Genomic DNA, 15,137 nt, shown 5'->3' on the forward strand with positions numbered 1-15,137 from the left:
TTTGACTCTGGATAACTTGTCACTTTGAAGGAAGAAAGGAAGCAGAGATGCCAAGATAAGAAAGCAAGGCCAAATGTACACCAGACAAAGTTCAGACGAACAAGAAACGGAGTCCAGGAAAACATCTTGCTCCGTCACTTTAATGTATCGATAATGAAATTAATTTACGTCCTCTGGTGGACATGAAAGGAAAACAACAACTTTCTATAATTAAAACGGAAGAAAGGATTATTAGGAAAAAAAAGGTAAAACTTTATATTGTGCGACAAAGCATCCCCACCTTCTGGAACTCCTGGAAAATACAATGAGAGAGATCACTGTGCCCAACTGTTCCTCTGTGTCAACTGATGCTTGAACTTTATGAATTCAACAGGTTCACTGAAGAGCACACAGAGGAAATACTGTTTCTAGACAGGGGTATTCACTGGCCTTTGCTAAAACTTACGGCTGCATATTGTATTTCCAAACGGTTACTACAGACAGTATTTAAGGATGTAGAAGGTATGAATTTTCAAAGTAAATAAAAAATAGAAGCTGAAAATCGTAGCCTACGAAGTATACTTGAACTTCTTTCTATTTTCTCTGTTCTTGAATATAGCACACAAAAAGTTCAGGTGTAACGATTTTTAGGAGTCTGTGACATTACTGCAGGGTTCGTGTGGCGTTTTAGGTCAAGGTGGCATCCAAGAAGAAATCACCCAAATCATGCCGATTCGTAAAGAAAGCATTTGTGAGTGGAAAAGAAAAAGGAAAGAACAAAAGGCTCAACTCAAAATACTAAATCCACAAAGTTTTGTTCATTATACATATCACATATATAGGATATATATAAATGATACTAGTTTGTCATGAATCTATGATACATTTTCCTTTTATTAAATCTGTCCAAAATAAAGCAAAAAAGTACTGCTAATATACCAGCATTCTGGGAGATGGAGATAATCTCATTATGCAGAACTTAACATGTTCACATCACTGGTTCAAGAAGAGGACAGTCTGTGCATCTGATAGCCCATTCCGAACAGACAGGCCTTCTGTCGAGTCCTTCCCCTCCACTGGTCTACGACATCAGTCCCCAAAGCTGACTGGACATCACAGTCCTCTCAAGGGACTCCAACAGTCTGCTGACCCCCACCTCCAGGGTTTCTAGTAAGTTGAGGCTGGGGCCCAGTAATGTGCATTGCTAACAAGTTCCCAGGTGTCCATGATGTGGCAGGTTTGGGGACCACACCTTGAAAACCAATGGAACTAAGAAACAAACATCTTAATGAAAGTGATTCAGTCACTCGACTTCTGCCTTTTCACAATCTATTTTCATGGCGTCTAAAAAGAACCTTCAACTTTCAACTCTGTCAGTATCGTATTATTTTGTAAAGAGAGAAGGCAGGCATCTCACCACACGGTCCTCTCCCTAAACAGCTTCCCAAACCACAGAGGCCACGAGGGCTGATCTGGGAGGCCCGGGTCCCCGGCTCGGGACTGGATCTGCCTGACACAGCCAGCACGTGGGATGCCCAGCGCTACAAGCGGGACAGTTCCAGGCTAGACTAGACGGCTGGTCGAGTAACTGCGGAAGAAACTTATCAGTAAATGCAGAAGTGTGGAGGCTGTATTTCAGAACTCCAATTTACTCATCCTTTCCTGCCACGAAATATCTAAGAGTCATCATCTGTCAATAAATTAAAGCAAAGGAAATTAGCCTCCGGGTCTGAAAACAGCTTCACTACTCGCCTAGCTCCCCCTACTGACAGATGAGGCAGCACTAAGAAAGCACACACGTGAAAGGTGTTTAAAAAAATCTTACAGAATAGATTTCATATATTCCTTTCCGTCCCTCGTCACATTCACGGCGAACCCAATGTCTATTGAGGTAGGCACAAATTCCATTCAGCACTTTGCTGGAAAATCGATAATCCTCCCATTGTTGAGTGTAGAACTTCAGTACGCTCTCATCCATCAAATCTTCTCCATCCTAAAAACAAGTGAACCCAAGCTTTAAGGACTAATTTGTCACATGATAAATTAAAAGTTCACTAAAACAAACCTATGGCATTAAAAATACATCCATGTGTTCGGTTTTAGATGAGCTTTTTATTTTGTATACAAAAACATGCTCATTAACACCTATTCTCATAAGAATATAGCTTGTGAGGAACAGACTATAGAGAGAATTTTAATGAAAATCCTTTCAAAATGGAAACTTTCCACGGTGGAATATTATGTATCATATACACTCATACGAAGTACCTCCAACTTTTAGAATGAAGGGAATAAGGAATTTACCTCAAAATCAGCCCCGTTTTTGATATTTTTCAGTTAAAGTTAATTAAAATGTCCTATTAGCAATTTAGACCACAGGGCCAATACTACTCGATTTTTTAATGCATCTGCTTCCTTCATTAAATTTACTTAAAAACTATAAATTAATATTTTTACACTAATCTGTTGCATTTCTGTAAAAATAAGTGTAATGGTACAATATTTCTTCTTTAACAAGATCTCAAGGGGAAAGTGTGCATTCACCAAAATTATTTTTACCCAGATTTCCACAAGGTAAACCACAAATTGTTATGTGAAGGATCAACCGGAGATTTTTTTTCCTCCGGTATTAATGACATCCGCAAGGTAAATCTGCCTCCTTAAAAACTGCATATTCCACTTCAGTGTCCCTGAAATACGCTGCAGCAAGAAAGCACAGAGGTGACAAACGAGGGACGCAGCCCCGCCATGAACCGAGGGCCTGGGAAGGCCACCCGCTCGCCCTGCCTCAGTGTCGTCAACCTCAGAACCGAGGCCCCACAAACCCGTGGCACACAAGTGAGCCCATAAGCCACAGGAAAACCTGACCAGATCTTGATACAACCAGATTTTTGCTCACTTAAATTTCAGTAAGAAATGAACTATCAAATGTAAAGGTTTGCCACTCTGGCTTACAGCACAGGACCTTTTCCAAAATGCAAAGATATCACTGATAGAGCACAGCTCCCAATACTTTGATACAACACAATATACTCCTGTTCCCACTTTAATGCTGAAGAATAATCAATTCCAGTGTTCACTTTACAAAGTGTTCTGAATAAACAGAAGGACACAGCGGTTTCAGCAAAACTCTACGACACACATGGTTTAGGGAACATGAAAATCATGCTATCTTAGTCACAATTTGTGGTCAATCAACTAGGGTCTGTTAGAATGATATTAAGTTTCCAATTGCCTTGTGAAAGAGATTAAGAAAAACAATTTTGGGGGCGCCTGGGTGGCGCAGTCGGTTAAGCGTCCGACTTCAGCCAGGTCACGATCTCGCGGTCCGGGAGTTCGAGCCCCGCGTCAGGCTCTGGGCTGATGGCTCGGAACCTGGAGCCTGTTTCCGATTCTGTGTCTCCCTCTCTCTCTGCCCCTCCCCCATTCATGCTCTGTCTCTCTCTCTCTGTCCCAAAAATAAATAAACGTTGAAAAAAAAAATTAAAAAAAAAAAAAAAAGAAAAACAATTTTGAAGCATGCTGAAAATTTTGCATAATGTCTGTGTAAACAAAAAATCTTTAAAGCATATACACAGAGCACAGACTTCCCAGGGTCTAGAGTATAGATGTCTTCACTCACTCTATGTGACATGTGTAGCACCAGGTGAAGGAGCACTTGCCCATCCTGTGGCTGGATGGAAGGCAGGCATCACACTGCCTTTCCTACAGAGGATGGAGACTGAGGAAGGAAAAGGCAGAAGATGAAGGGGAAAAACTATCATTGTCCGAGCAACGGCTCGGAGCAGGAGGAACCATACTCGAAGGCCATGGATGTTCGTAGAGAAACCCATCCTAGCCAAGGGCACGATTTCATCGTAGCTCTGAAATACACTACATGACTATGTGCAAAAGGAGGTCACAGTGGAAAAATGTGATTACCAAAGGTCAGATAACCTTACGATCATTTGTACATTTTTAGACAAAACAACACACTGGGGTCAAAATACAACACAGGTGATCTGAATTCATAATGAGATGCTCGAAGTGAAAAGGTCCGTTAATTTCTAACAACCAAATACAAAATGGTTAGTGATTTAAGGAAAAGTACTAATTGGATATAAAGCTATCAAAGCCTTCTAGTTTAACAAATTAAAAAAAAGAATATAGCTTAGGAAAGCTCCATCTTCGTAATAGGTAAAAGACTAATAAGCAAGAGCAAACTAGCTTCATGCAAACATCAATGCCGAAAACAATGAACAAATAACAGTGAGAGATTTAGCATTCAATCAAGTTAGAACCATCATTTCACTATTTTCTTCTACATTCTATTATAAAGAGTAAGTTTAAGTATACACGTACAACGTCTTACCTTAAGAAGATTTGTCAAGTAATTCTTCAAAAATTCTTTAAGTCGTTTGTATAATTCCAAGCCAACAAACTGAGCTCCCCCAGGCGTCTGACCCTTTTTCGATTTGGAGGGAGGGACGCCAGCCCCTCGGGCCTGGTTTGACTGGTGAACACTCGTGCAGTAGTTATAAACATGACTTGGGAGAAAAGTTAAGGAAATCAACATGCATCATCAATGCCAACAGGGATTAATACCGAAATATTTTTAAAGAAAATATGTTCATACCAATATGCTTACAATACATCAACAAAAGTCTGTTAACACGACAGTGAAGGGGGGTGGCTCAGTCGGTTAAGCGTCCGACTTCGGCTCAGGTCATGATCTCGTGGTTTCTGAGTTCAAGCCCCGCGTCGGGCTCTGGGGCTGACAGCTCAGAGCCTGGAGTCTATTTCAATCTGTGTCTCCCTCTCACTCTGCCCCTCCCCTGCCCATGCTGTGTCTCTCAAAAACAAATATTTAAAAAAAAAAAAAATTATAAAAAAAAAAAAACTACAGTGAAAATAAGACCCCATCCACCACAGCAATGAAGCTAGACATCAGCCAGCCCCACCTACAAGCCTGTCGGCAGGCCCAGGAACCAGCCTGCTGCGAATGAACGAATGTTCTGAGGAAGGTCACCAAGGAAACACAGGACCTTCTAAGATCACGTAATGTGACTGACCTTGTGGGAAACTGTCCTTCAGAAGGCATGAAAAGAACTCGCAATCGGTACATAGGTTCCATACAAGAGAAAAAAAAGCAATTATCTCCTTCAAGAAAAACAAAAACTATAACCAGAGTCTATTTTGATGCCTAGCTATATTTCTAGAAGCATGTATTATAAATATCAAAATAACTAAAGCTTTATTTTAAAATTACTCATAAACGAATGTAAACAAAGCTACACTTTGTGGACGAAGGACAAAAAGCAGAAGAAATGGCAGTGCAAGAAACCTCTTATCACAGGAAGTCACAAATGTCTAAAATTGATCAATCACAGATGTGCAGCACGCATGCGCAGTACTGACAGGGAGGGAGCTGCGTAAGTCACAGGATAGACAGCGGAAGTCTGAAACAGCTGGAGGGGAGCTGCTGAGGACTGGGAGGCGGGGAAGGCAGAGAACCACGCTACTTTGTTATACAACCTTTCATATGATTTCAGTTCATCTGCACGATTTCAGTTCATCTGCACATATTACCACTTGGATAAAACTAACAGACAACATGGACTCAGAAAGAAAAATCATTAAGACAATAAATTCTGGCCTGTTTCAGGTTAGTGCGTAAAGACACGGGTGATTTCAAAACACATTCCATACTCCAAAATATATGACACAGAAGGGTTAAGACTTAAAATATACAAACCTAAACCATAAAACGAAGAAAATACCCACGAACTGTTTCCTGATCTCAGATTGGAGAAGGCTTTTCTAAGCAAAGTCATCTAAACACTTAATCTGAGATTCTGAAAATATCTTAGTAAAAGAGATCTTTAACGAGTTACTATCTTTAATCAATTAAGAGAATTAAAAATGTGAAAAAGTTAACCTCCACAGAAACATGGGGAGAGCATACCAACAGAAATCCCAAAGCTGAAAGAAATACGTATTAGTGGTTAAAAAGCTGAAAAAAAATCTTTAGCTTCAGTAATCAAAGAACTCTGCCTTAAAACAACCAATCACTTCATTAAACATTTCAAATGTACAGGGAATCACAGTTTATTACATACAATGAACTCTTATAAACTGATGATGCAGTTTGGACAAATCTCCTACTCCCATGGTCTCATTCCAGCTACACCTCCCTCAACTTTTTAGGAAATTAAATAGTACAGATTCTGCAAGAGACCTGCTTTGTACTGCTCCCAGTGTCTCCCTTCCTTCTGCTTTCCCTAGGGGCAAATACCCCATGATGTGGTGCACAGCACTTCCTACGAATGTTTTTATATCTTACTGTAACACTGTACCTGAAATTACCATTCCGTATGTTTTCAAGTTTTAGATACAGCTTAGACCTTACAATAAGTCCTCCGTTTTCTTGTTGATGGACCCTACGAACGATCACTTTGGTTGAGGTCCAGGTTTTGGTAGTTCCCAACAAAAGCTGCAAAGAACAGTACTCTTAAGTTCTCTTGCATACATACAGGTTTGAGTTTCTCACACTACACAACTGGCAGGTGATGGGAGAAAGGGGTCCATCATAAACTTCACTACCTGTTGTCAGATGTGCTGTCGCTGGACAGCCACCAGTGCTGTTTAACAGCCGACAGCCTCTTCCACACATTTGTACTGCGGGTCGCCACGGTGTTAATACGCATTTCTCTGACTACAGCGAGGCGAAGATTCTCCTGAGTTTATGATTTTCACGTTCTCTTCTGTATATTACATCATATCCTTCACAATCTTTTAAAAAAAAGAGTTTGCTCAGACACTGATGATGACAGTGTAATACATAATCACTTCGGAAAAATCTTTTGTTTTTTCCTGAGTTGGAGGAAGGACAGGGAGGGAGAGAAGAGAGAGAATCCCAGGTAGGTTCTGCGCTCTCAGCACACAGCCCAGTTGCAGGGCTCGATCTCACAAGTGAGGCGAAATCAACACTTAAGATGCTCAACTGACCGAGCCACCCAGGTGCCCCTGGCAGTTTCTTGTAGAAATCACGGTGTATGTACAGACTACTATTCAGCAGTTTAATGAACTACTGTACTGATATACCATGAATCAGTCTTAAAAACATGGTGAAGGAAAAAAGCCAGATATCTATGGTTTTGCTTATATGAAGTTCTAAAACAGGGAAAATTATTTCTATGGTGATAGAAATCAAGAGTGACTTCCTTTTCCTTGAAGGGCAAAGACTGACCAACAGGTGCTCCAGGGAACTTTCTGTATTCTTGATTAGGGTATGGTTTACCTGAGCGTATATGCCTGTCAAAAAGAATTCAAACTATCCACTTAAGATCTGTGCACTTTGCAGTATGTGAATTTTGCCTGGAAAACATTTTTTAAAATGTAAGCCCGTAATAAATATTATGGACTGACTAATACTGAGCTGTCTTTTTGACCTGGTAGTTTTTCACTGTGAAAATCCCTACTGTATCATCATATATTGCAATTCTTACATTCTTGGAGTTTGCAGCCTAACTTCTTTTAATGGAAAGCATTATGTAAAGAGAAATTCTTAATTTGTCATCATCAAATTTATACAAATTTTCTTTTATGGCTTATGCTTTAATTTTTATTTAGGAAATCTTCTCTCCCAAGGCATGGATTCTAGTGCATTATTTTTTTCACCTGATTTCACACTGAGATTTCTCATCTTCCTGAAGTAAAACTGTGTATGAGGAAGAAATGTAATTTTATATTTGTCTGCATGGATACACAACGGTTCACAAACCATGTATTGTACATGGTCTATTCTTTCCCCACCGTAGGTATTGCTGCTTTTAGAAAACTGCCCATTTCAAGTGAATTCTTCAAGTACACGGTCCAGTTGTCTGTTGGTTCTTTTAAAAAACCTGTTGTTTCTGTGAGGTCTTGTATTTATTTAAAATATTTTTATGATTAATTCTGCAGAGAACCAGTTTGGGATTTATTTCTGTTTATCTTTATTTCATTTCTGTTCTTTTTCATGTACCTCTTTTATAATTGTTCTCCTCCTAGAAATTCTCGTTTTGGTCTATTGGCTTTGTAATCTTTCCTCTTTGTTTTAACGTAAGCATTTAAAACTACAGATTTTCTTCTCCACACCACTCAGGCTGCATCACCTAAGTCTGATCCGTATGGGTTTCCCTTACATTCAGCTGCATATTCTTTTTTCCATTATTAATTGTTCTCTTAAGAGTTAATTTAGGGCACCTGGGTAGCTCAGTCGGTTAAGTGTCTGATTTTGGCTCACACCACAATCTTGCGGTTTGTGGGTTCGAGCCCCGCATCGGGCTCTGTGCTGACAGCTCAGAGCCTGGAGTCTGCTTTGGAATCTGTCTCCCTCCTCACCTCATGCTCGCTCTCTCTGTCTGTCTGTCTCTCTCTCAAAAGAAATAAACATTAAAAAAAAAAGTTAAATTTTATTTCCAAAGGGTACTTTTAAAAAATCTTTTTAAAAAACCTCTTAATTTCACTTTAGAATTAATCAGAGATTATCTTTTTGATAGTTTCTTTAAAAGGTGATGAGACCTACAGCTGAATATGTGATTTTCTTTACATTTGCCTGAAAAGAATGTCCATTCTCTAATGGATATAAGATCCCATTAGAGTAAGCTGGTCAATTCTGTTTTTCACATCTAATATACTGTCAGCCATTTCTCTGGGTATTAATTACTGAGAATTTCTAATGGAAATCTTCCTAATTATAGATTTGTCAGTTTCTCTTATACCTCTCTAAAATACCAGTCCTGTATTTTGAGGCCCTGTTAACAAGTATATAAACTTTTGAATTATATTCCTGGTCCCTTGGTCTTGTTATTAGTAGGAAGTAACCATGTTTCCTCCTCACAGTAGTGCCTGAGGAAATCCACGGGACCGGATGTTAGTATGGTTATTCCCATCTCTGGTTAGAATTTACCCCAAGTACACCGGTTCCATCTCTTTACTTTTCTACTTTTACATCTACTGCAAACCACAGCCAAACGCGCTCTTAAAAAAATGGAGTTTGATGGTCTCCAATGGATAAATTTGGTTTTATTATAAAACCCAAATATAAATACACTGTTATATACTGTTTTATACATTGCTATTTGGATTATTTTTTACCATCTTGTTTTGACTATTTTTTTTTAATTTTATTTTCTATTTTCTTTGCTTTTGTTTTCTCCTTTTTCTTTTACCAGGTTGATGGCTTCCTTATTCCACTGTAGTTCTTACATCGCTCTGGAGTTACATATTTTATTTGGTTACCCTTAAAATCTGATATGCATACTTTGCCTTTCACTAATTCTAGAAAATTCTTGGGTTGTCAACTCTTCAAATATTTGTTCCCCTATTTTCTATTACATGTATGTTGGACATTTTCATGTTCTTTGTTCAAACTTTCTAATTTTTCTTGATTTATCATCTGGTTAAGTGATTCTTTCAACCGTGTCAAATTCGCTGTTTACTTTTAAACATCTTAGTTTCCATCTGTAGAGTTTCCCAGTTTCTTCTTAAAGCCTGTCTTATTTCTATTTTGTTCCACAGTATTTTTGTTTCTTTGATGTAACCATTTTTCACACTTAGGGGCACACTCTAAAGATCCTTTTCTTTGACATTCTTGGGGCTCTCATTCTGCTGTTCGTTCTATGTGCTGACTTGTTCTGGTGGGATCTCTCCTCTGCTTGGTAACTTTTTTTCAGCTCATTTTTAGTGGGGTCTTTGTATTAATTTCCCAGCTTGGGGAAATCCTCCCCCCCCAAGGTGGTAATACAAACTCCAACCCCAAACACGCCGAAGGTAACAAATTCTCAGGACATACGTTCCCCACCCCCCTCACACCCAGAACTTATCTCAAACTACTTTCTAGTTGCCTCCGTGGGAGAGAAAGTCCGTTATTTTTCCAGTTCACCTTGTCACTAAAGATCTCCATGGAAACGGCAGCTCTCTCCCTCCTCACCCAGGCACAAGGCTTTGGCTCCTTTTCTGTGTGGCCTCTGTCCTCCGGCGCACCCCTCCCCATATCATATCCTCCTGCTTCCACACAGAGGCTCATACTTTTTACCAAGCACACAGTTCTAGGTGTTTGGTTCCGGGGACCTTCTTAGGTTACCTCATTCGGACTGACTTCTGTCTCGTGGCAATATATTCATCTCCCAGTTATTAAATTAACAAAGGTCTTTAAAGAAACAATGAAGCCCAATGATAGCCAGACTGCAGGAAAATGGGAGCTTCTATCCATTGGGGGTCAGAGAGTACACAGTTAGGATTTTTTCTGGAATAAAATTTAGAAATATTCAAAAGCCTTAAAGCACATTCCTTTTGATACAACAACTACATGCATTTATCATGGGGAAATTATCACAGAATTATAAAAATACTTAGCTAGCAAACTATCACAGCATCGCTCACAGTGGCAAAAACCTTGTAACAATCTATACGGCAAACATAGGGAATTAGGCAAATACCCTGTTAGATTCATCTGAGGATACGGTACGCAGCTTTTAACAATGTCGAAGAACATAGAGTGGCTATAAAACCTGTGATGTATTGACCAAATTTCATCTAAGACACCAATCATAATACGTATCGTTACACTAAGAAAATGCTACCAGTTAAAACACAACATCCTTCGATGGAATTTTTAGGTTTACTTAAAGATTAGCCGTTTAGACTCAAACAGATTTATCCTAACACTCTTTGTAAGTAAAGAAAAGTTAAATGAATTGGTTAAGACACTCCTCGGAGGTTTTACGCAGTCTCACTCCGCTGACCCTTTAAGACCCTTGTCAAGGAGGGCTGTGTTTTCCACCTGTCACCGTGCTCCGTGAGCACCAAGGGCGTGAGTACTGCCCGTGAGCTTCCGGTCACAGAGGAACTAAGCATTTCCTGCTCATCTGCTCCCACCCATTTTGTAAGTTTAGGTCCTGAGCTTGCTTGTATTAAAAGGTTTTTTCAGGGCAAATTCTTCAAAAGGTCCTTAATGCTGACAGAACAGGGGATAGTCAAGTTTGCACAGGTGCAGGTAATGACCACTGTGTCGTGACTGACACCCGACCAACCACGGTCCTGTGCCCCCCACGGGATGAAGCACTTAAAAATCAAACAAACAACAGCAACAACAAAAAAACCCCACAACCTTAGAATCACTAACTGGTATATTCATAGAGCCATATGAAAATATGTTAAAAAGACACAAATAAGTAAAAAAGGAACCTAAAAGAATAGCATCTAATATGCTATTCTACGCATACTAAGCTTCATGCTACTGGGCATGAAGATGAAAGTTGATGTATCTGCTTGGCCTTTATTATTTTTTTTATTTATTTAAGTTATCTCTCCACCCAACATGGGGTTGAACTCACGATCCCAAGATCAAGAGTTCTATGCTCTTCCGACTGGGCCCGCCAGGTGCCCCTCTGGACTTCAACAGCTGTTACTTCTGAAGGTGGGGGAGGGGGTTAATAAAAACCTTTTAGGCACACAATTCTTTCTTCTTCACCAAGTACTCTTTCCAGAGGAAAGGCCAGAGCACAGGACACACTCTCCCCCCGCTACCAATCATTCCTCCCAGCCTCACCTCCTCAGAGAGGACTGGACACAATGCAAGGAACCCGGTCTCACAGAACAAACCAAAAGGCATGGTTTTAACAAAAGGAAACCTCTTAAAATCGGTCTTCAAGTTTCTACCCAGACTTGAACTTCACATTCGTTCCCAAATTAGGATTACCCTTCCCATTACCCAGAGTCTGGCGTGGAAAGCATTAGTCAGTAGTGGCTAGAGACAGTAGTGGTTAGATTTCCTGCTTGCTAAAATTTGAGTTTTCTTCTAAGAACTTATACCTTAGGTAAGTAATGCAGAAAAACTTACAATAAAAAGCAAGAGTGCTACGGTTCACCCTTCCCCACCTTCAGTAGCAACCACTTTTTTTTTTTTTTACATTTATTCATTTTTGAGAGAAAGAGAGAGACAGAGCACAAGCAGGGGAGGGTTAGAGAGAGAGAGAGAGAGAGAGAGAGAGAGAGAGAGAGAGAGAGAATCCAAAGCAGGCTCCAGGCTCCAAGCTGTCAGCACAGAGCCCGACACGGGGCTCGAACTCAAGAGCTGTGAGATCATGACCTGAGCCAAAGTTGGACGCCCAACCGACTGAGCCACCCAGGCACCCCAATAGCAACCACTCTTTTATTTCTTTATTTTTTAAAGCAGGCTCCAGAGCCCAATGCAGGGCTTGAACTCATGACACTGAAATCAAGAGACAAACACTTAGCCAACTGAGCCATCCAGGCATCCCTTTAACTTTTTTTTTTTTTAAGTAGCAACCACTCTTAATTTTTTTTCAATTTAAGAGGTGATTTGTCCAGGCGGATATGCACATGTCTTCAAATCACATGCCTATACTGTTCTTTGACCAACTGACCTTTGCGTAAGTTACTGAATTCCTGCTGACAGAAAATACGGTTCACTGCAAACCCCTACCTCCAATCTGACTTCATCCCAACACTTACATCACTGTAGAGGCTGTTTTAGTCGACATGGAAACTTTAAGTTATACTTAAACCATGGTTCTGTGATTGGTACCAGTGTATCTAACCACAATTTCTGGCAAAAAGTAACTAAACTAGAATAAATATAAAACCAACTGTCTGAAGCCACCAGAGAACAACAAAAAGAAGTTTATACTGAAGGGTAGCCTAGTCTCAGAAGGAGGGAATGGCACAATCCAATTTTGCTCATATAAAAAGAAACAAGAAAATGAGACCCACCCTCAAGAGAAGAGATAATCGAGAGACTAATCTGGAGAGAACCCAATGTTGGAATTAGGAGACAATGTACCTATATCTATACTCAAGGATATGAACGAAAACATGGTCATAATAAGTGAAAACTAACTGCGGTAAAAAATAGTAACTATGAAGAAAAATTCTAGAACTGAATATTATCTAGAATAACTTATTTATTGGACGGGCTTGACAACAGAATGAGGAGATAAGACTTACACAGAGAGACCATCAAAAATGATCAATTCTGAAGAAGAGAGAAAGAAAAAGAAAATAAACTGCTGAAAACCAAAAGGGAGAAGAAATTCTTGAAAGCCAACTGGGAAAAGTTACTTGTAACATACCAAACAAGAATTAAAATTACCACTAAGTTTTCATTAACAAATACAAAGGCCAGAAGACAGAGTAGTAACATCTTTAAATGTTGAAGAGGGGGAAAGCCCATCAACCAAAAATTCTTTTCCCAGTGAAAATATTCTCCAAAAATAAAACTAAGGGACTTCACATAGTACAGACTTGCATTTCAGGCGGAAGGGAATTGATACTAGATGGAACCTTAGATCTTCAGAAAGAAATGAAAACCATTAGAAACAGTAAATATAAGTATCAAGATTATTATAAAGTAAATATAAAGTATAAAAGATTACTTTTCTTAATTCTTTAAAATACAGAGGATGGTTTAAACCAAAAACTTATAATACTGTCTGTGGGTTTAAAGCATATGTAGATGTATCATACAACAGGCTAGTGGGATAGTAAATGGAACTGTACAGTTGAAAGTTTCTACATTCTCCGTGAGGTCACATGATATGAACTCTAAGTACAGTTCACTCTCGAACAATGTGGGGGTTAAGGGTGCTGACCCTCCACGCGGTACAAAATCCACATATAACTTTTGACTCCCCCCAGACTGGACTATTATTAGTCTACTGTTCACCAGAAGCCTTACCGACAACATAAACAGTTAATTAGCACACATTCTGTATGTTACATGTATTATATGCTGTGTTCTTACAATTCGTAAGGTAGAGAAAAGAAAATCATAAAGAGAAAATACATTTAAATACTGTACTTATTGAAAAAAATCTGGCGCTAAGTTGACCCACACAGTGCAAACTCCAGGGTCAACTCTAGGCAAAAAGGAAAAAGAAAAAAAGAACACTGTAATCCTTAGAATAAGAACACACACAACCTCAGATGAACACCTAAAAGGCCAACAGATACGTTAAAATGCAATTGTAAACAATTCCAAATAATGCAAAAGAAGAGAGGAGAGTAGGAACAAAGAAATGTTTTAAAGAACAGAAAAAAAAAGGTAGATCTAAAAATCAACCTATTAATACTTCCAATAAATGTTAACAGATAGACTAAAACCTACAATCCAAAGACAAGGAAGACCGGAAGGGACAAATACGGGGAGGACTGTCTATGCTATTACAGATGACACAACAGAAGTGCAAAGACACAGATAGGTTGAAAGTGAACAGATGGGGAAAGATGATCACGCAAACTAAGCCGAAGAAGGCTAAAGAGACTGTAACAGTACTGGACAAAACAGACCTGAAGGAAATAATACCGGAGATCAGAGAGACATTTTGTACTAATTAGAGGGTCAATTTATTAAAAAGACCATCATGAATGTATATTCTTCTAACAGAGCTTCAAAATACACCAAACCAAATGTGGCGCAATCCTCCCGCCAAGGCAGATTTCCAGCTCCTAACGGGACATTACTGAGCAGGGGCTTGGGGAGAGAAGTGCACCCTCACCTCCCACAAGCCGACGCGATCCTGCTCCAGCACAACACCGTCTACACCTAACGAATCCATATCCTTTTTTCTTTTTTTTTTTTTTTAAAGTTTTTATTTTGAGAGAGAGAGAGCGAGCGAGCGCGCGCAAACAAGAGAGGGGCAGGGAGGGAGGGAGACAAGAGGATCTGAATTGGGCTCTGGGCTGACAGCAGAGACCGATGCGGGGGTCAAACTCATGAACCGTGAGATCATGACCTGAGCCGAAACCGAGTCGGATGCTTAACTGACTGAGCCACCCAGGCGCCCCTCCATATCCTTTTCAACAGTCCACCGTATGCTCATCAAATAGGCTATATTCTGGGCCATTAAAATGGCCCTTTCTACATTTTTAAAGACTGAAATCATACAGAGTGTTCTCTGACCAAAATGGAATTATATTAGAAATCAGGAACAATGAGCTACCCTGGAAAACCTCAACCATTTCTAACTAAACAACATTTCTATATAATGTAAGATTCAAAAAAGAAATAACAAGGAAAATTGTAAGATGTTTTGAACTAAATCATAATGAAAACAAAACACACCAAAATTGGTGGAATAAAGGTAAAAATTCCTTTGAGAAATGTATACCTTCAA

General features: G+C 39.5%; 1 protein-coding gene across 3 annotated transcripts in view; it reads right to left on the bottom strand.

Annotated features, from left to right (window-relative positions):
* CUL1 (cullin 1) overlaps positions 1 to 15,137 on the bottom strand; it is a 106,494-nt gene that overhangs the window by 38,786 nt on the left and 52,571 nt on the right. For all 3 annotated transcript variants that reach the window (XM_040471679.1, XM_040471678.1, XM_040471680.1), the window contains 2 exons: positions 4,331 to 4,505; positions 1,805 to 1,972 (listed from right to left, as the gene is read on the bottom strand). In XM_040471679.1, coding sequence (XP_040327613.1) covers positions 1,805 to 1,972; positions 4,331 to 4,505 — 343 coding nt within the window. The remainder of the gene's footprint in view (positions 1 to 1,804; positions 1,973 to 4,330; positions 4,506 to 15,137) is intronic.

The sequence above is a fragment of the Herpailurus yagouaroundi genome, unplaced genomic scaffold (genome assembly GCF_014898765.1).
Source record: "Herpailurus yagouaroundi ecotype Mexico unplaced genomic scaffold, PumYag 100, whole genome shotgun sequence".
NCBI lineage: Eukaryota > Metazoa > Chordata > Mammalia > Carnivora > Felidae > Herpailurus > Herpailurus yagouaroundi.